The 18,345-nt window shown below is 41.7% G+C and overlaps 1 protein-coding gene across 2 annotated transcripts in view; it reads left to right on the forward strand.

Annotated features, from left to right (window-relative positions):
• Window positions 1-18,345, forward strand: part of LOC144499778 (protein furry homolog) — a 302,728-nt gene that overhangs the window by 206,930 nt on the left and 77,453 nt on the right. For both annotated transcript variants that reach the window (XM_078222227.1, XM_078222228.1), the window contains exons 37-41: window positions 5,771-5,921; window positions 10,346-10,449; window positions 11,630-11,815; window positions 14,169-14,367; window positions 17,744-17,865. In XM_078222227.1, coding sequence (XP_078078353.1) covers window positions 5,771-5,921; window positions 10,346-10,449; window positions 11,630-11,815; window positions 14,169-14,367; window positions 17,744-17,865 — 762 coding nt within the window. The remainder of the gene's footprint in view (window positions 1-5,770; window positions 5,922-10,345; window positions 10,450-11,629; window positions 11,816-14,168; window positions 14,368-17,743; window positions 17,866-18,345) is intronic.

Consider the following 18,345-nt stretch of genomic DNA (forward strand, 5'->3'; position numbering starts at 1 on the left):
AAATCTTGTTTAAATAATTTATTGGAGTTTTTTTAATATTTACTTATGGGATGTGGGCACCACTGACTAGGCCAGCATTTATTGCCCATCCCTAATTAGCCTTAAGAAGGTGGTGGTGAGCTGCTGTGTTTCTGTGGTATAGGCACACCCACAGTGCTGTTGAGGACAGAGTTCCAGGATTTTGACTCAGCGACAGTGAAGGAATGGCTATATATTTCCAAGTCAGGATGGTGAGTGACTTGGAGAGGACCTTCCAGGTGATGGTGTTCCCACCTTGTCCTTCTAGTTAGTAGACAAGTGGCAGACAGGTGGTAGATGGAATTTAACCTGAAAAGTATGAGGTGATAAACTTTGGAAGGAGTAATTTGACAAAATACTCAATGAATAGTAGGACACTAGGAAGTTCTGTGGAACAAAGGGACTTTGGTGTGTTTGTCCACAGATATCTGGAGGCGGAAAGGCATGTTAGTAGGGTGGTGAAAAAGGCATACCTTGCCTTTATTAATTGAGGCATAGATTACAAAAGCAGGGAAGTCATGTTGGAATTGTATAGAACTTTGGTGAGGCCACAGCTCTGTTCGCCACATTATCGGAAGGATGTGATTGCACTGGAGGGGGTGCAGAGGAGATTCACCAGGGTGTTGTTATGAAGAGAGGTTGCGTAAGTTTGTGTTGTTTTCATTGGAGCACAGAAGACTGAGGGGCGACCTGATTGAGGTGTACAAGATTATGAGAGACATGGACAGTCCTAAAGGGTTACCACTATTTTGGGACTATGTTCCATGGTTTCAGACCTTAGCTAGGAGAAACATACTCCCTATATCTACCCAGTCAAAACCCAGTAAGAAAATTGTTTGTTTGAATGAGATCATATCTTGCTCTTTTAAACTCCAGAGAATGTAGACCCACTCTCCTCATAGGATGATCCCATCATCTCAGGAATCGAACAACATTTGCTACACTCCCTTAATGGAAAGTATATCCTCCCTTAGGTAAGGGGACCAAAACGGTACACTGTAGTAAGTCTTCAGAGGCAGAAGTCCTTCACCAAAATCCCTTCATTTACAATTCCAACAGCAGTACACAGAGTGCTATCAGTCAGCAGTCTACCTTCAAGAGTGCCAGAGGAACTAACACTCCTAGTTAAATACAAGAAAAAGATTCCCTGATTGAGTCAATTGATGGGCCAATCAGGGAACTTTTTTTTCTCCCCAACCAAATAAATGAACTCTTAGAACATAGAAAAAATACAGCACAAACAGGCCCTTCGGCCCACAAGTTGCGCCGGTCATGTCCCTACCTACCTAGGTTTAACTCACATTAATTTAGGGACAAATTTAGGGACAAATTAAAAGGGGCAGCTCCCCAAAAGGAGGGGGAACAGCACGAACAAAAAACAAAGTCGAAAGGAAACTTAAAACATTAAATCATAATGTGATTTTCGGGGTTTATAATACACCCCAACCCCTGCGGTGCCCAGGGGGCACGGAAGGCGTCAACTGCGCCCGTGAACACCACATGCTTCCTCTCCAGGGATACCTGGCCGTGAATATAGCCGCGGTAGAGGAGCAGACAGTCAGGGTGGATGACCCCGTCGATCGCCCGCTGCCTGGACCTGTTGATGGCTCGCCTCGCCAGGCCCAGGAGCAGGTTATGGGCCAATCAGGGAGTTCATTTCCAATAGGCCAACCTCAATGGCCTGATTGAAATCATTACATACACAATACTCCAGGTGTAGTCTCACCAAGGCTCTATTCAATTTCAGCAAAACGTCTTTATTCCGTACTTAAATCCTCTTGCAATATAAGCCAACATCACCTTTTTCGACCTTCATGTTAGCTTTCAGTGACTCATGAAGAATGACATCCAGGTCCATTTGGGTATCAACACTTTCCAATCTCGCACCATTTAAAAAGTACTCTACATTTGTGATTTTCCAACCACTGTGGATAACTTCCTATTTTTCCGCATTATACTCCACCTGCCATGTTCTTGCCCATTCGCTAAACTGTCTAAACTGCCTTGAAGCCTCTTTGCATCCTCCTCAAAATTCGCATTCCCATCTAGTTTTGTGTCATCAGCAAAGTTGGAAATATTACAATTGATCCCCACATCCAAATCATTGATATAGATTCTGAACAGCCTGGGCCCAAACATGGTTCCTTGTGGTACCCCCACTGGTCACAGCCTGCCAACCCTAGAATGATCTATTTATTTCTACTCTGTTTTCTGTCCATTAACCAATTCTCAATCCATAGCTGTATATTACCCTCCAACTCACGTACTCTAATTTTGTTTACTCACCTCTTGTGATCACTGTTTGTGATTTATATAAACGATCTGGAAGATGGTGTAACTGGGGTGATCAGTAAGTTTGCGGACGACACGAAAATGGCTGGACTTGCAGATAGTGAGGAACATTGTCAGAGGCTACAGAAGGATATAGATAGGCTGGAAATTTGGGCAAAGAAATGGCAGATGGAATTCAATCCAGATAAATTTGAAGTGATGCATTTTGGTAGAACTAGCGTAGGGGGGAGCTATACGATAAATGGCAGAACCATAAAGGGCGTAGATACGCAGAGGGACCTGGGTGTGCAAGTCCACAGATCCTTGAAGGTGACGTCACAGGTGGAGAAGGTAGTGAATAAGGCATATGGCATGCTTGCCTTTATAGGACGGGGCATAGAGTTCCAGGCACCCACCACCCTCTGTGTAAAAAAAACTTGCATCGTACATCTCCTTTAAATCTTGCCCTTCACACCATAAACCTATGCCCCTTAGTAATTGACTCTTCCACCCTGGGAAAAAACCTCTGACTATCCATCTGTCCATGTCCCTCATAATTTTGTAGACTTCTATCAGATCACCCCTCAACCTCCATTGTCCAATGAAAACAAACCAAGTTTCTCCAACCTCTCCTCTTAGCTAATGCCCTCCATAGGAGGCAACGTCCTGGTAAATCTTTTCTGTACCCATTCCAAAGCTTCCACATCCTTCTGGTAGTGTGGCGACCAGAATTGAACAGTGTATTCCAAGTACAGCCTAACTAAGATTCTATAAAGCTGCAACATGACTTGCCAATTTTTAAACTCAATGCCCCAGCCGATGAAGGCAAGCATGCCATATGCCTTCTTGACTATCTTCTCCACCTGCGTTGCCACTTTCAGTGACCTGTGTACCTGTACACCCAGATCCCTCTGCCTATCAATACTCTTAAGGGTTCTGCCATTTACTGTATATTTCCCATTTGTATTAGACCTTCCAAAATGCATTAACTCACATTTGCCCGGATTAAACTCCATCTGCTATCTCTCCAACCGATCTTCCTGCTGTATCCTCTGATGGTCCTCATCGCTATCCACTATTTACGTCCTCTTCACAATTTACTTCTGTAGCTACCTATGTGTCGTCAGCAAATTTATCAAGCATACCTTCAGTCCCTTCATCCAAGTCATTTCTATAAATTGTAAAATGTTGAAGCCCCAGCACTGATCCCTGTAGCACACCATTTGTCACACCCTGCTAAACAGAAAAAGACCCATTTATGCCAACTCTGTTTCCTGCTGGCTAGCCAATCTTCAGTTGATACCAATATCTTACCTCCCACACCATGAGTTTTTATTTTATGCAATAACCTTTCATGTGACGCCTTATCACATGCCTTTTGGAAATCGAAGTACAGTACATCCACCAATGCCCCTTTATCCACAACACATGTGACTCCGTCAAAGAATAAATTGGAAGGTGGTAAATGTAACCCCACTATTTAAGGAAGGAAGCAGAGCAGAAACCAGGAACTCAACCTGACATCAGTAGGGGGGAAAATTCTAGAATCTATTGTAAAGGATGTGATAACTGGAAAATAATGGTAGAATTGTTCAGTTACAGATTCTAGAATTTTGCAACATGACTACCAATATCTCTGCAACCACCTCTTTCAATATTCTGTATGTAGATAAGTTCCAGGGAATTTATCATCATTCAATTCTATTACTTTCTCCAGTACTATCTTTTTACTAATACTGATCTCTTCCAGTTCCTCAAGTTCACTTGTCACTTGGTTATCCAGTAGTTTTGGGATAATGTCTGTATCTTTCACCACAAAGGCACAAAGGGTTTGTTTGGTTTCTCTACCATTTTCTATTCCTCATTATAAATTCTTCTGTCTCTGCCTGTAATGGACCCACATTCTCTTTCTGTTAATCTTTTCCTTTTTATATTGTTTTGACCAGGTGAGAAGGGATGAGCTGGCTCCCTTCTATTCAATCTCCTTAGTTGGTCACAATAAAAGTTTAAGTTTATTTTCACGAGAACCTTTTGCAAATGAGAACATATTTAACCATTTAAGCTGTGAGCAGTAAGGAGCCAAGCAAGGCTTTTTGCGTCAAAGAAAGAGGAAGTTTATTAACCAAGAATAATAATGCAGTTATTCAGGCCCACACGCACAGATAAAAGAAATAAGGGGCGTTAGAGTCCAATAAGAATTTATGGTTACGTGTACTTCGAGGTGTACATTTTAAACATTGTGACCAATTTATGTTAGCTGATTTCTTGGATGCGGTCAGATGTAGATGTTGCAATTATTATGAGATCTTGGTTCACTGGTGTAATTTGCTTTTTAAGCTGGATGACATACTGGGCAGAATTTTCTGCACAACCAGTTGCGTGTTTCGCGCTGGCCCGCCATTGGCTGGCAGCAGGATCTTCTCATCCCACCACTGTCAGTGGAGTTTCCCATTGATTACGCCCCTCAGCGATGGGAAACCTATGGCAGAGGTGTATCATTCGTGAGACCGGATGGTCACGCTGGCATGAACAGCCGGAAAATTTTGGCCAGTATTCCAAAAGGAAGATAAAGCAGCTTTCAGCCTGTTTCCTCTGCTGAAGACTTACTTTGCACCACTTGTGTCATTTGCATTCTCTCTCAATAGCCTGGGCAGCCTTGCCTTGAAATATTTCATCATTCTATATTTCCAAGAGGTTTTGGGCATATCTGTCTGTGGCAGTTATTGTTTCAATGCCCAGTACTTTGCATTTTTAATGTCTCTTCCTTGGACAGTTACAAGTTTTGATGGGTGTCCAGATCATAGGAATGTCTCTCTCTTCAGACTCTCCTGACAGGGTGATTTGTCTAGTTCTCATCTTCACCTTGGAATGTGGCCTTGCATTTTAAAACAATTTGTTCTGTCTCAGTTCAAATGACAAAAGTTTCAGTCAGTTGAAAGTCGAAAAATCATGTTCTCAATAAAGGCACATAGTCTCGTGACATAGAAACTTTCACATCTGTGTTTATGTTTCTCACCAGTTTCATCTCATATTCTCTTTTCTCTTTCTTCATCAGTTTTTGTCCTCATTTGCTGAATTCTAAAACGCGCCCAATCCTCAACCTTACTGCTACATGGAAGACCAAATAATCATATTTCTTAATGTTTCTTCATAATTTTGTCCTTTTTTCAAAAGCAGTGTTTAAAATGTGTACACATTTATGCTGGCAGGAACTCACACACAGTCAGTGCAGAACCCTACCTGCAATTTTAATGGATGACAAATTGTGGCAAGCTCACCAGAGATTTTTCGATATGCATTGTCAGCAAGCAAGGCAGACCTTATAAATTCACAAGAATACCTAAAGTTGATGTCGGTCTTCGGACATGCGATTGGACAATTATGTTTTTAAAGTGATAAGATAGCTGTTATCATCAAGCACAGAATATTTTTAATATTGCATCAGCAATAATTTCAATATTGTTACATCTATAATCTTCAGGTGATCCATTGCCCCCTTATGCTAGTTGGTTGATGAAAACTGTAGAAGCTAATACACCACAGCCCCTTCCAATGCCTGTTAATGGAGGATGCTGGGCTCCCCTTGTGGATTATCTCCCAGAAACCATCACACCTCGTGGACCACTTCACAGGTCAGAAGATTGTATCAAAATGCTATCTGTACTTTCGAAGATATTTGTCAACGTATTTGAATTATCTGTCAAAAATATAGATGTTTTGTACCCAGTACAACAAGGAAAAGCGGTTTTGATCTGTACAGACAATAACTCGCTTTACCACATAAAGTAACACTTTTAAAAACTTACCTCAAGTAGACTGATGACAGTCTGGTTATATACTATGATTGACTAAGATACTGATTTGGCTCTGTGACAACTTCATCAACACTTTACGATCTTCATTAATCTTAATGAACTCGAATGATTATGGCTCTCATATTTAAGGGAAAAGAACAAGGATGTGTAGTTGTGGGGGTGAACCTAAAAATCCCAGAGACATGAAGGTCCTGATGAATTTCGCAGCAGCACTCACCACCATTTTGTTATACGGTTTCCAAGCTTCCACCCAGATAATGGTCAGACTGCCAAGCTGATGGGAATGATTGTGAGTTGAAGCAAGAGATGGGAAGGTTGTGGAATCGGTGAAGGGGGAGGATGTCATCAGATTGTGGGTTAGAACACTAGCGACAGTGAGTGCTTAGGAAAAAAATCATCAGATCTTGACATTAAATTCGCGTGGCTCACAAGAATTGCTATAAAAAGCATTTGCCATCTGCAGCCAGCTGCTCCCATCTCCATTTTAGCTGCCGGTTTCTTGAATCTGGAAAAGCCGTTGACACATGTTGGATTGGGTTGTGTTTTGCAAAATTTAATTTTTAATCTCTCACTCAGCCTGGGATGGTTTGTTTCTTTTCAACAATCCCATCCCTGATTTCTTAAAATATCTGAAACAATGGGGGTGATCTTACCAGAATTTGGCAAAGTGTCAGGCTCAGAGAGAAAACTGACTGGAACTCTCGAGTTGCACAGACCAGTTTTCTCTCCAGATTTTGAGCCTGTTTGAAGAAAAAAATGAGTGGGTGTGGTTTACACTATCACTCTGGTGGGTGGGGATCCTTGGAGGTGACAACAGGCTCCACAGAGATCGGGCCGCCATCTTTAAAGGGCCCCCCCGATCATAAATAAAAATAAACTCACCCCACCACTGCCTCCCACCACCACCGAGGTATCAGAGGCTCTCCCTGCCCCCTCACCCCCAAACAATCATCACTAGCATTTCCCCCAACCTCAACCCTCCCCACACAATAATTGCCAGCACCCATTTCAACACCCCCTCTCCCCCACCACTCAGTGACTGCTCCTGTTTCCAGGAGAGTTCCACTGGGCTAGAAGTCTTTCAAAATTGATTCCAATAATTTGCCTACTACTGAGGTTAGACTGACCTGCAATTATTATATCTATCCCTCGTTCCATTTCTAAAGAAAGGTACAACGTTAGCAGTCCTCCAATTGTTCAGCACCACACCTACATCCAGCGAGGACTGGAAAATTATGGTCAGATCATCCTCCCTGGCTTCTTTTAACAGCCAGGAATACATTTCATCTGGTCCTGGTGATTTATCCACTTTCAAGGATGTTAATCCCTTTAATACTTCCTCTCTCCCTATGTTCACCTTATCCAATATTTCATACTTTCCCTTAACTACAATGTCTGCAACGCCCCCCTCCCCTCCCCTTTTGTGAAGATATATACAAAGGAGGGAATTTTCTGTCACTGTTTTCAGTAGGCAGAGGAGAATCAAGGAGAAATCTCAAAACAATTTTCACGCTGTGGAATTACCCCGCTCAATTGTCCCCACCTCCCGCCAATGTACTGACAGGAACCCCATTTAAATATATTAATATACACTTAAGCGGGCCTCCCCGCTGTATCATCCCCCCAAGTAGGGAACTCCTCCCCTCCCCCCACCCACAACCTTCAACCCCCCCCCACTGGTGTGATGTCACATCTGTGGGGTTAACAACAGGTTTTGACAACTGGGAACAGAACCCGTTGGGGGCACACAGGTAACTACAGCCCCCAAGGGAAAGAGGATCATGCCCGGCAATAACCTGGTTAGAATCCCTGGGGGAGGGAGGGGGTTCCATGTGGTGTTTGTGTTTTTATTTATTTTTTTAAAATCAGGGCACCCTTTATAAACAGCGCCGCGATCTTTAAAAAACCTCAGTTGTTGGCTGCATGATGTCGTGGGACCTGTCCCTTGCATTTTCTTTTCTAAGAGTTTGAAAATACGGTGGGAAAGGCAGCCTGGAGGCTACCCTCTGCTTTTCCTGTCCAACACAACACTTCAAAGAAAAAATCAGAAAGTTCAGCTTAAAGTGTTCATTAAAAACCGGGCCCACATCTTCCACCTCCGCAGAAAGGTTACCTTTTTGGTCTTTTATGGGCCCTCCTCTTTCTTCAGTTATCCTTGTTCTTTAAATGTATTGATAAGCCATCTTTAGGTTCTCCTTGATTGTATTTGTCGATATTCTTTCATGCCTATCTTTCCCTTCTTAATTTTATTTTTGATTTCACCCCTGAACATTCTCGACTCCTCTCAGCTTCCTGTAGTATTGAGTTCTCAGTGTCTGACATAAGCTTTCCTTTTTTGCCTTACTTTACCCTGTATGCTCCTTGACATCCAGGAGGACCCAGCTTTGGCACTTCCATCCTTTTTATTTATGGAGACATACATGGAATCCCTTGAATCTCCAGTTTGAATGCCTCCTGCTGCTTCCCTCTGCTTTAACACTGAATTACCATCAAGTTGCTATTTCCGGTCCACTTTTGTTAAATCACTCCTCAGCTTAGTAAAATAGGCCCTACCTCAGTTTAGAACTTTAACCCTTAGTCCAGCTTTGTCCTTAGCCATAATTATGTTAAAACTAGCTGAATTATGATCACTACCACCAAAATGCTCTCCCACAGCCACTCTTTCCACCTGCCCAGCTTAATTTTCTAAAACTAAGTACATAGGAACATAGAAACTAGAAGCAGAAGTAGGCCATTCAGCCCTTTGAGCCTGCTCCACCATTCATTTTGATCATGACTGATCATCGATTTCAATACCCTGATCCCCCCCTCTTCCTCCCATATCCCTTTGCTATATCTAATTTCTTCTTGAAATCAGACAACGTTTTGGTCTCACTATATTCTGTGGTAATGAATTTCACGCATTCACCACCCTCTGGGTGAAGAAATTTCTCCTCGTCTCAATTCTCAAAGGTTTACCCCTTATCCTCAAACTATGATCGCTAGTTCTGGACTCCCCCACCATTGGGAACATTCTTTCTGAATCTACCCTGTCTAACCCTATTAGAATTTTATAAGTTTCTGAGATCCCCTCTCACCCTTCTAAACTCCAGTGAATATAATCCTAACCGACTTAGTCTCTCCTCATATGACAGACCTGCCATCCCAGAAATCAGCCTGGTAAACCTTTGCTGTACTCCCTCTGTAGCAAGGACATCCTTCCTCAGATAAGGGCACCAAAACTGCGCACAATACTCCAGGTGTGGCCTCACTAACACCCTATACAATTGCAGCAAAACATTCTTATCTCTATAATCAAATCCTCTCGCTATAAAGGCCAACATACCATTTGTCTTCTTTACTGTCTGCTGTACCTGCGCGTTTACTTTCTGCGATTGATGTGTGAGGACTCCAAGGTCTCGTTGAGTATCTACCTCTCTCAATTTACACCCATTCAAGTAATAATCTGACTTCCTATTATTGCTACCAAAGTGGATAACCTCACATATATCCACATTATACTGCATCTGCCATGCAGATGCCCACACACTTAGCCTATCCAAATCACGCTGAAGCATCTCTGCATCCTCGCCCTCACCCTCCCACCCAACTTTGTATCATCTGCAAATTTGGAGATAATACATTCAGCCCAACAGTCTTTAATACAACTGGGTCAAAGTTTCAGAGAACTGACATGGATCTTCTAACCTGCCTGCCTCACCATTCGTCTACCTGAGTAGCCACATCTGACCTTTTTCCAAGGTTGACAGGTCCAACCTGATCTTGTCCCCACCTCCTCAAAGCAAAAATGCCAAGTTGGGAAATTTTCTGACTTGAGCTCCCCATCTCTTTAACAGAGATCCGGCCCAACTTTTAAGGTTTGTGCCCTTGCTTCCTGACCAGTTGGGTATTTCCAGCAATTTATTTTGTTATTTCGGATTTCCAGGAGCTGTAGTATTTTGCTTGTTACGGAAAGCTAAAAGGTATAATTGAACACTATGCACCCAGCTTCCTGCCTGAAACATGTAATTTGATCCATTGGCAGTCAGGCTGTACACTGTTAGCCTTATAGTCCATTAAAAATTACTTTCCTATCTAACAGTTAGAATGTCTTGTCATCATGTTTTACACCAGTACTTGCCAACGTTCTGCACGATGTCATCAGTAACTGCATTCCAAGGAAATAAATTTATAAGCTAAACTATTGCTTCGCTGAACTTACCGTGGTTCAGTACTCACATTTTGCAATTCTATGGGAATAGGTGCAACATTGCTGTCATCTTCATGACGGAGATGGTGGTTGACCATAGCGTTAGAGAAGACTGGGCTCTACATCTGCCTCTGCTAATTCATGCACTCTTTCTGGGTAAGGCCATTTTATTTTTTGCATTTGAAATTGTGAGAATTATGTATATGAATTTATGAAAGGTGCAAAAGATTCATTTTTTCAGGTTAGGTTCCTTTCAGTTTTTTGGTGTCCGAGAGTGTCCATAGAGAGAATGGGCTTGGTTCACTTACCCTGGCTGAACAAGGAAGTTCATTCATCTTCTTCCAATACTGCTGTTTCATCTTCCTCTGGAATGCACTCGCACTCTCCAGCCAGGGGCGGTGACCCTGCTGGAAGGCCATCTCCTGGAGTGGGGGTAGAGTGTGTCATGCCACTGTCTCCACTCCATCCAGCATCCTGGTGAGGGACCCCTCTGAAAAGCACAGTGTGGGCTTCTTGGCTGCGATCCCCTGCAGTCGCTGTGGAACAAGTGCAGGGGAGCTGTTTTTATGGAGTTCTTGAGTGCTTGCAACAGTTAAATTGTTGCGGAGCAGGCGAATTAGATGGAACACGCTGCAAGTATGGCATGATTCATTGGCAAAAAAATTATTACTAATGAGGCATAGGATTCAGTCCGAAAACACACCAGTGACATTGGCGGGTAACACTCGAGGGAGGATTTTCCAGCCACGCTCACCCCAAAACCGGAAAATCCCACCTGAGATCAACAGACCTTTGCATGGTCCGCCCTCTGCCCGCTACAATTCCCATAGTGGGCGGGACAAGAACAGTCTCCTCTCTTTTTTTTCGCGTCAGAATCAACACTGACATTTTTTGGTAAGATTTCACTCTAGATCTTAAAAAGTGAGTTGAAATCCCTTATGAGGGAGAGTGTTTAAATGAGATTTTGTGACTCACAGTGGTCACTGAGGTCTTGATGTGTTACTGGGAAATCTGTGGAACATGTTATGGTTGCATCTGCCATTTAATGTGCAATGTAGTGTGATTAATCAGTGTTTGCCTGTTAATTCATATTTACCTTACTTTTCTGATTTATAGTAAAGTTTATTTTGTTTGTTTAAACACATGAATCTTATGGATTTATTCTCCTAGTGAGCAAACGGGATTTCAAAGTTTGTCAACTTTAAACAAAAAATTACTGGTCCATAAATGTATTGTAACAAAATGTATATCTGTGTTATAAACCTTGTTTACCAATGTGATAACTGAAGAACAAGAATAAGATTGCACTAATTTTTCTGTTACCTATTTTTTTAAGGTCTTGATCACTACCGCCCAGAAGTTTTTGAACACAGCAAAAGATTACTTTTACACCTCTTAATAGCCTTGTCTTGCAATGACAATTTCCAGGCTGTGGCTACAGTTCTTCTGCTCAACAGAGAAGTCAGTGAAAGTAAAACACTCACAGTAAAACCAGTTTACCCGCCAGAATATCTCTATTCAGGTAAAGATAACATCGAAATAAAATGAGATTTCACCAGTTTAGTTACCCAGGGTTAATAAATTAAAATCTCATAGTTTGTAAATAATCTTAAATATTTCAGCTTTCCTGTTTTGAAACACATTTTCCTATTTTATGTAAACATTTTTGAAGACCAAGTAACATATTTCTCAATGTCACAAGTTATGAAAATTTACTTCAAAATATGTACTTTTGAAACTTTGTTATTTTGATTATATAAATCCTCTTCTGTGTTTACACTGTTCATTCTTTCCCAACAAAGAGAAAAAAATGACTTATACCCAAGCACTGCCAACAATGTCAGTAGGTTAGTATGATATGTGCTAAAGTGTTCCAGGCTAACTTCATAGCAACAGAGTAGAAATTTGTCTCTACCTTTTTTTGCGCACAGACTCATAGCAGCTCATGTGCAGAAGCATGTGGTTGTCCCAAAATTGGGCTTTATCTAACTATTTCAGACATTGGGCGGCACGGTAGCACAGGGTTAGCACTGCTGCTTCACAGCTCCAGGGACCTGGGTTCGATTCCCGGCTTGGGTCACTGTCTGTGTGGAGTTTGCACATTCTCCTTGTGTCTGCGTGAGTTTCCTCCGGGTGCTCCGGTTTCCTCCCACAGTCCAAAGATGTGCGGGTTAGGTTGATTGGCCATGCTAAAATTGCCCCTTAGTGCCCTGAGATGCGTAGGTTAGAGGGATTGGTGGGTAAATATGTAGGGATATGGGGGTAGGGCCTGGGTGGGATTGTGGTCAGTGCAGACTCGATGGGCCAAATGGCCTCTTTCTGCACTGTAGGGTTTCTATGATTCTGTGAATCTGCTGATACCTGTTTCACCATCACCCTTCTCCAGGATTGAATTTCAGTGGGACTAACGCCTTTGCAGATTTGACACAGGCCATCCCACTGTTAAATTGGTAGGTGTTGCTCCCGTATTACACCTGCAAAATGTATGGATCACACACCAAATTCTACCACAATGTTTTGATATTCATCCTATGGGGTGGACTTCCGATCTACTGAGTGCACCCTTTGATGACTCGGCTGAGAAAGAAACACGTCACATGGGAAACTGAAAACTCAAACCCATTTCCCAGAACTCAGCTGGACAAATACATAAATTTAGGGCTTTAAATTTATCAGCAGGTTTTGACAGTTTGTCTGGAATTCTCTAATCTCTTCACCACTGCCAGCGAGAACGGAGAATTTGGCACTCAGCCAAAACCCCATTCACTGCAGCAGGACCAGAGAATCCCAGCCACAGGCAAGGTCAGAGAATTCCTGCCTTTGTCTTTATCCACTGATTATAAACTTCAGAATCCCATGTAATAAAGATAATATTTGGTTGATTCAGTAGATGGTATTTTGTAAGAAGAAAAACAAAACCTTGAGGTATCATTTGGTAAGCAGTGCTCCTATTTTACGGGTGCAATATGAGTACAATGCATACTGATTAATGTTTTGAATTCTTGTGGAATGGAGTTGCTGACAAGACTGGCATTTATTGCCTACCCCTAGTTTCTCTTGAGGTGGTGGTGTTTTAATACAATGTGAGTGGCTTTTTAGTCCATTTCAGAGTATAGTCACATTGAGGTGGCAATGGAGTCGAATGTAGACCACTCTGGGTTATAATAACAGGTTTCCTTCACTTGCATCTTAATGAACGTTTGGGTTTATACTTTCTGGAACGAGAATCTTATTTCTAGATTTAAAAAAACCTGAAGTCAAGTTCAATAGGGTAGCACGGTGATACAGTGGTTAACACTGCTGCTTTACAGCGCCAGGAACCTGGGTTCTGTTGGGTGACTGTTTGGAATTTCTACATTTCCCTGTGTCTGCGTGGGTTTCCTCCAGATGCTCCAGTTTCCTCCAAAGATGTGCAGGTTAGGTGGACTGGCCATGCTGAATTGCCCCTTAGTGTCCCAAGATGTGTAGGTTAGGTGGATTAGCCATGGTAAATGCACGGGGTTACTGGGATAGGGGCCTGAGTAAGATACACATTTCTTGCAATTAAAAATTATTAAAATACAAACAGATTTTTTTTCACAAACAGAAAAAAGATGTTTTTTCTTTACAACAGCTTTGAAATATTTTAAATTGATAGCTTTGGTTCAATGAAATTCACTCCCTGATAACTTATTAGGCAAACCAAATAATAGCAAATGCTTACATAATCTAATTTATCATATTGTGTGATAATTTGTTCCAAAAAACATTGGATTAAGAGGACGATTTGCACCCTTGAAATAAAAAGATTATGTGTACAGAATTCAGATTCACAGAGCAAAATGCATGTGTTTTGTATTGATTTCTACAGTGACAATTTTGTCTATTTGCACTAGGTGGTTTTGACTTCTTAAGAGAGTATCAGTCTTCTCCAGTTCCAGATTCAGGATTAAGCTCAAGTTCCACATCTTCCAGTATCAGCCTGGGAGGCAGTAGTGGAAACCTTCCACAAACTTCACAGGAGATGGAAGAGATTGAAGCAGCAGCTGAAATAGATGAGAAGGCTCACAAGCTAATTGAGTTTTTAGCAACCAGGTAATAAACTTGAGACATGGGTTTCGCTGTACAGATCTATATTTTGACATTTTGTGTTCACGGTGGAAAAGCACTGATTTAAAGTATTTTTAAAAAGAAAAGCATTTAAGATTTAGAAAAGTGTGGTAGAGTCAAAAGGTGCTGCACTAGTTCTGAGAAAATGATCCCATTAAATTGAAATAACTAGCATACATGTAATTTCCGCTAATGGAAAAAGACAAGCAGGTGAAGTGGTTTCACATCGCATCAGCAAATCTCATTGCCAGAAACCTTTAACCTCGTCCACGGCAGGGATTCTCTGGTGCTCCTGCAGTGAATGGGGCTGGAATTCTCCAACCTCGCCTATAGCGAGGATTCTCCAGTCCTGCTGCTATGAATGGAGTTCTGGCTGAGTGCCAAATTCTCCGTTCGCGGTGGCAGGGTGTACAAGCTTGGAGAATTCCAGCCTGGAGTTTTGGCTGAGCACTAAATTCTCCATTCTTGCTGGCAGTGGGGCGGGTACAGACAAGATCGGAGAATCCTGCCCCATTAACTCCAAATTCAGCCCAATCTTATTAAAAGAAATCAAAGGACCAAATCCTTCCAATATTAAAGAACACCCTTTGCAGATGATTAACAAAGGACAGGCAATCTTTTAAGTTTAAGGTTATTTATTACTGTCACAAATACGCTTACATGAACACTGCAATGAAGTTACTATGAAAATCCCCTAGTCACCACACTTCGGTGCCTGTTCGAGTACATGAGGGAGAATTTAGCATGACCAATGCACCCAACCAGCACGTCTTTCGGACTGTGGGAGGAAACCAGAGCACCTGGAGGAAACCGACGCAGACGCAGGGAGAACATGCAGACTCCGCACAGACAGTAACCCAAGCCGGGTCCCTGGCACTGTGAGGCAGCAGTGTTTGACCTCGCAGAGAGATAAAACCTGAGAATGGTCAAAGTAAGGCAATGAATGTGCATTAATACTTTACAGTATTTCTGACACAAGAAGCCACAATGCTTTTAATATTTTGCAGAGGAGCTTTCACTGCATAACAATTCCACCAAAATAATAGAGAATAATGCCATTTTTAGGACTTCACCAGAATTGATGTGAGATGTACAGTACGTCCAACCAAATATGATCCAGCGATGCTTGGCGCTAGGAACACCTCTGGCATCCAGGGTTGCTATGGTAGCAGAGGAGCGATTTAAAAATTTAAGAGAGTTACCTTAACCATTGCAACCCATAAATCAGCTTGTAAAATTTATGCTGTTTAATCCAGTATCTGTAGATAAAACTGGGTCTGTAAGTTTTCCATTAGCCTTCAAAAACAAGACTTAACAGCGTCAATGCTAGAACTAATTCATAGGTATTAGGCTCCTGCAATCCAATTTAAAATAAATTAATGTATAAACCCTATAGTTATCTTGAACCATATAAATGAGTGAACAGCGCCATCTACCGTTTGATTAAATTGCTTTATAGAACCTCACTTAAAATATTCATATAAAAACGTTATATTCGTTTTTAAACAGAAGATTTCAATTGGATGCAGTGGTGAAAGTTGTATTTTGTATTGCTTAACAAACTATTTTGTCATCATCAAGGAATGGTATTTGTTTATTAATGGGCAACAATGACTTGGAAAGAGTACTTTCAATTTCAAGGATGTCTGCTCTCCTGCAGAGCCAAGTTCCATTGGGGCAGGACTTCCACTTGCCACTCTGATTTTAACCCAAACCCAATTTACCATCTGGGGCAGAAACTCTCTGAAGGGGGTAGGAACTTTGTAGGTCTTGATAAGGTATTGAATATTCGTTGGAGCAGGCTGTGCACTTGTCCTTTAAATTACAGACGTATGAGGCCATGTGGGCAAAAGCCAAAAGAAATAAAATATAAAATACCAATAAAATCATAGCTTAAAATACCATGAAATAGACTCCTGCTCATAGCACTTGATGGTGGCGAAGATTATACATTGACCTCTCATGTTTGTGATGAGCTTCTCCTGAGTGAGAATCCTATGTTTAAATTTAATCCCACAAAGCTTCTAATTTGGTACCAAATTTGGAACTTCTTTAAAACAATGGGATGCTCCTCTGGAAAATTAGGAAATATAATGCAGCAAGACACAATTGTATTGATATACTTTCCATTTCAATACCGCTATCTAGAAAATCTGGAAAAACAGTTTTAGAACTAGCCTTTGTTGATTTGGGAAAGCCAATAGAATCTGAGCACACAGCTGGCATTAACTTTACGGGCAGAATTTTATGCTCGCCACCCCTTCCCCAAAACTTTTAAAAGTGTAAAACTTCGCATCTTGGGGGGGAAGGGGGCAGGGAGGGGCTCACACTGAAGCCACCTCACAGTTGGGACACTCTCCCCTCCAGGACATTGGAGCTCTAAGACCCTCTACCTCCCTCAAAGCCACAATCATTCCACTCGCCTCCCCCCGGGCATTCCCTACTCTCCCTCGCCAGGACTTACCTGTCCAACGTTCTGGGACTTGGTTCCAGGCAAAGCACTGTAGTAGCACTTCTGGCCACTGCAGTGCTGTGGCTGGCCCAGTTAGAGAGCTGTCGGCCAATCTGATAGCTATCACGGATGGGACTTCCTTCCAAGGACGGACTGAAGTCCTGACGAATTAATGATCAAGTGAGTGTTAAGTGGCACTGGGAATTCGAGAGTCGGCGGTTGTGCATTACACGCTGACTCTCGGGATGGCGAATGCCAATCACTCGTCATCCTTAAAACCCTACCCAATATGCTTTAGGTGTTTAGCCCAGTCCCAGAGACTGATCTTGTTTTGACACACATGTAATATGTATATTTGAAGCAGCTGATTAGTTCAAGTGAGGATCCAAAACTATAATTATGAAAATAATAAAATTGATACAGGAGAGACTTTAAAGCCTACTACCTATCTAGTTCCTGCCAATGATCTGGCTATTATCAGCTTTCATGGGATTGAGTAAGGAGGCAAGATTTATTATTATGTGAGTTCGGGTCTTGTGGTACATAAAAGACACATAATTGCCATCTTAGGCCAGTAGGCATGTGCCACCCACACTCGACACAGTATCAGCTGGTAGTCCAGCAACAGAGGAGCCCAGCAATCAAGTTTTGTCTTTTTGTGGCAGCTGTTATTGCAGCAGTCTAAAGCCAGCAAAATTAGATGATAATTTTTACATTAACAGAGAAGTATTTGATACTGAAAGTATCCTTCCATGTTGTCCTTATCCTGTAAAATGAACAGTAAGGCCAAAAGCTACATTGTCTTAGTTTCAAAATATAATTTTTATCAATACACTTGTGATTACATAGTACAAATCGTAACGTTCTAAATGTGAATAGACTCAATTACAGAATAGTTATTTTGTCTAGGGCATTTGGACCTCTATGGTGCCATGAAGACATTACTCCAAAGAACCACAATTCTCGAAGTGCTGAAGAGTTAACCAACTTCCTACGTCACGTTGTATCCATATTTAAAGATGTTAGATCAGGTATTTTACTTTACTACTTCAAGAAACTTACACTTCAAGTAATATTTAACAAATATAAAGTGAATTGTTGTATATTTTTATGTTTATTGGAACATAGATCTTAGGAGCAGCAGTAGGCTATTCAGCCCTTCAAGCCTGCTCTGCCATTCAATAAGATCATGGTTGATCTGGTTGTGGTCTCAATTCCACTTTCCTGTTTACCCCCCACAACCCTGACTCCCTTCTATACCACAAAATCTATCCAACTCAAGTTTCAATAAACTCGATGACCCAGTCTCTATGACATTCTGGAAAAAAAATTGCACAGACTAACAGAAACACTAACACTGAACAAAACATACAGAAACTAATGACCCTCTGAGAGAAAAAATTCTCCTCATCTAAGTCTCAAAAGGGAGACCTGTTATTTTTAAAACTGTGTCCCTTAGTTCAAGTCCAGCCCGCAAGAGGAACATTTTCCCAGTATCTGCTCTATCAAGT

The sequence above is a fragment of the Mustelus asterias genome, chromosome 10 (genome assembly GCF_964213995.1).
Source record: "Mustelus asterias chromosome 10, sMusAst1.hap1.1, whole genome shotgun sequence".
Taxonomy (NCBI): domain Eukaryota; kingdom Metazoa; phylum Chordata; class Chondrichthyes; order Carcharhiniformes; family Triakidae; genus Mustelus; species Mustelus asterias.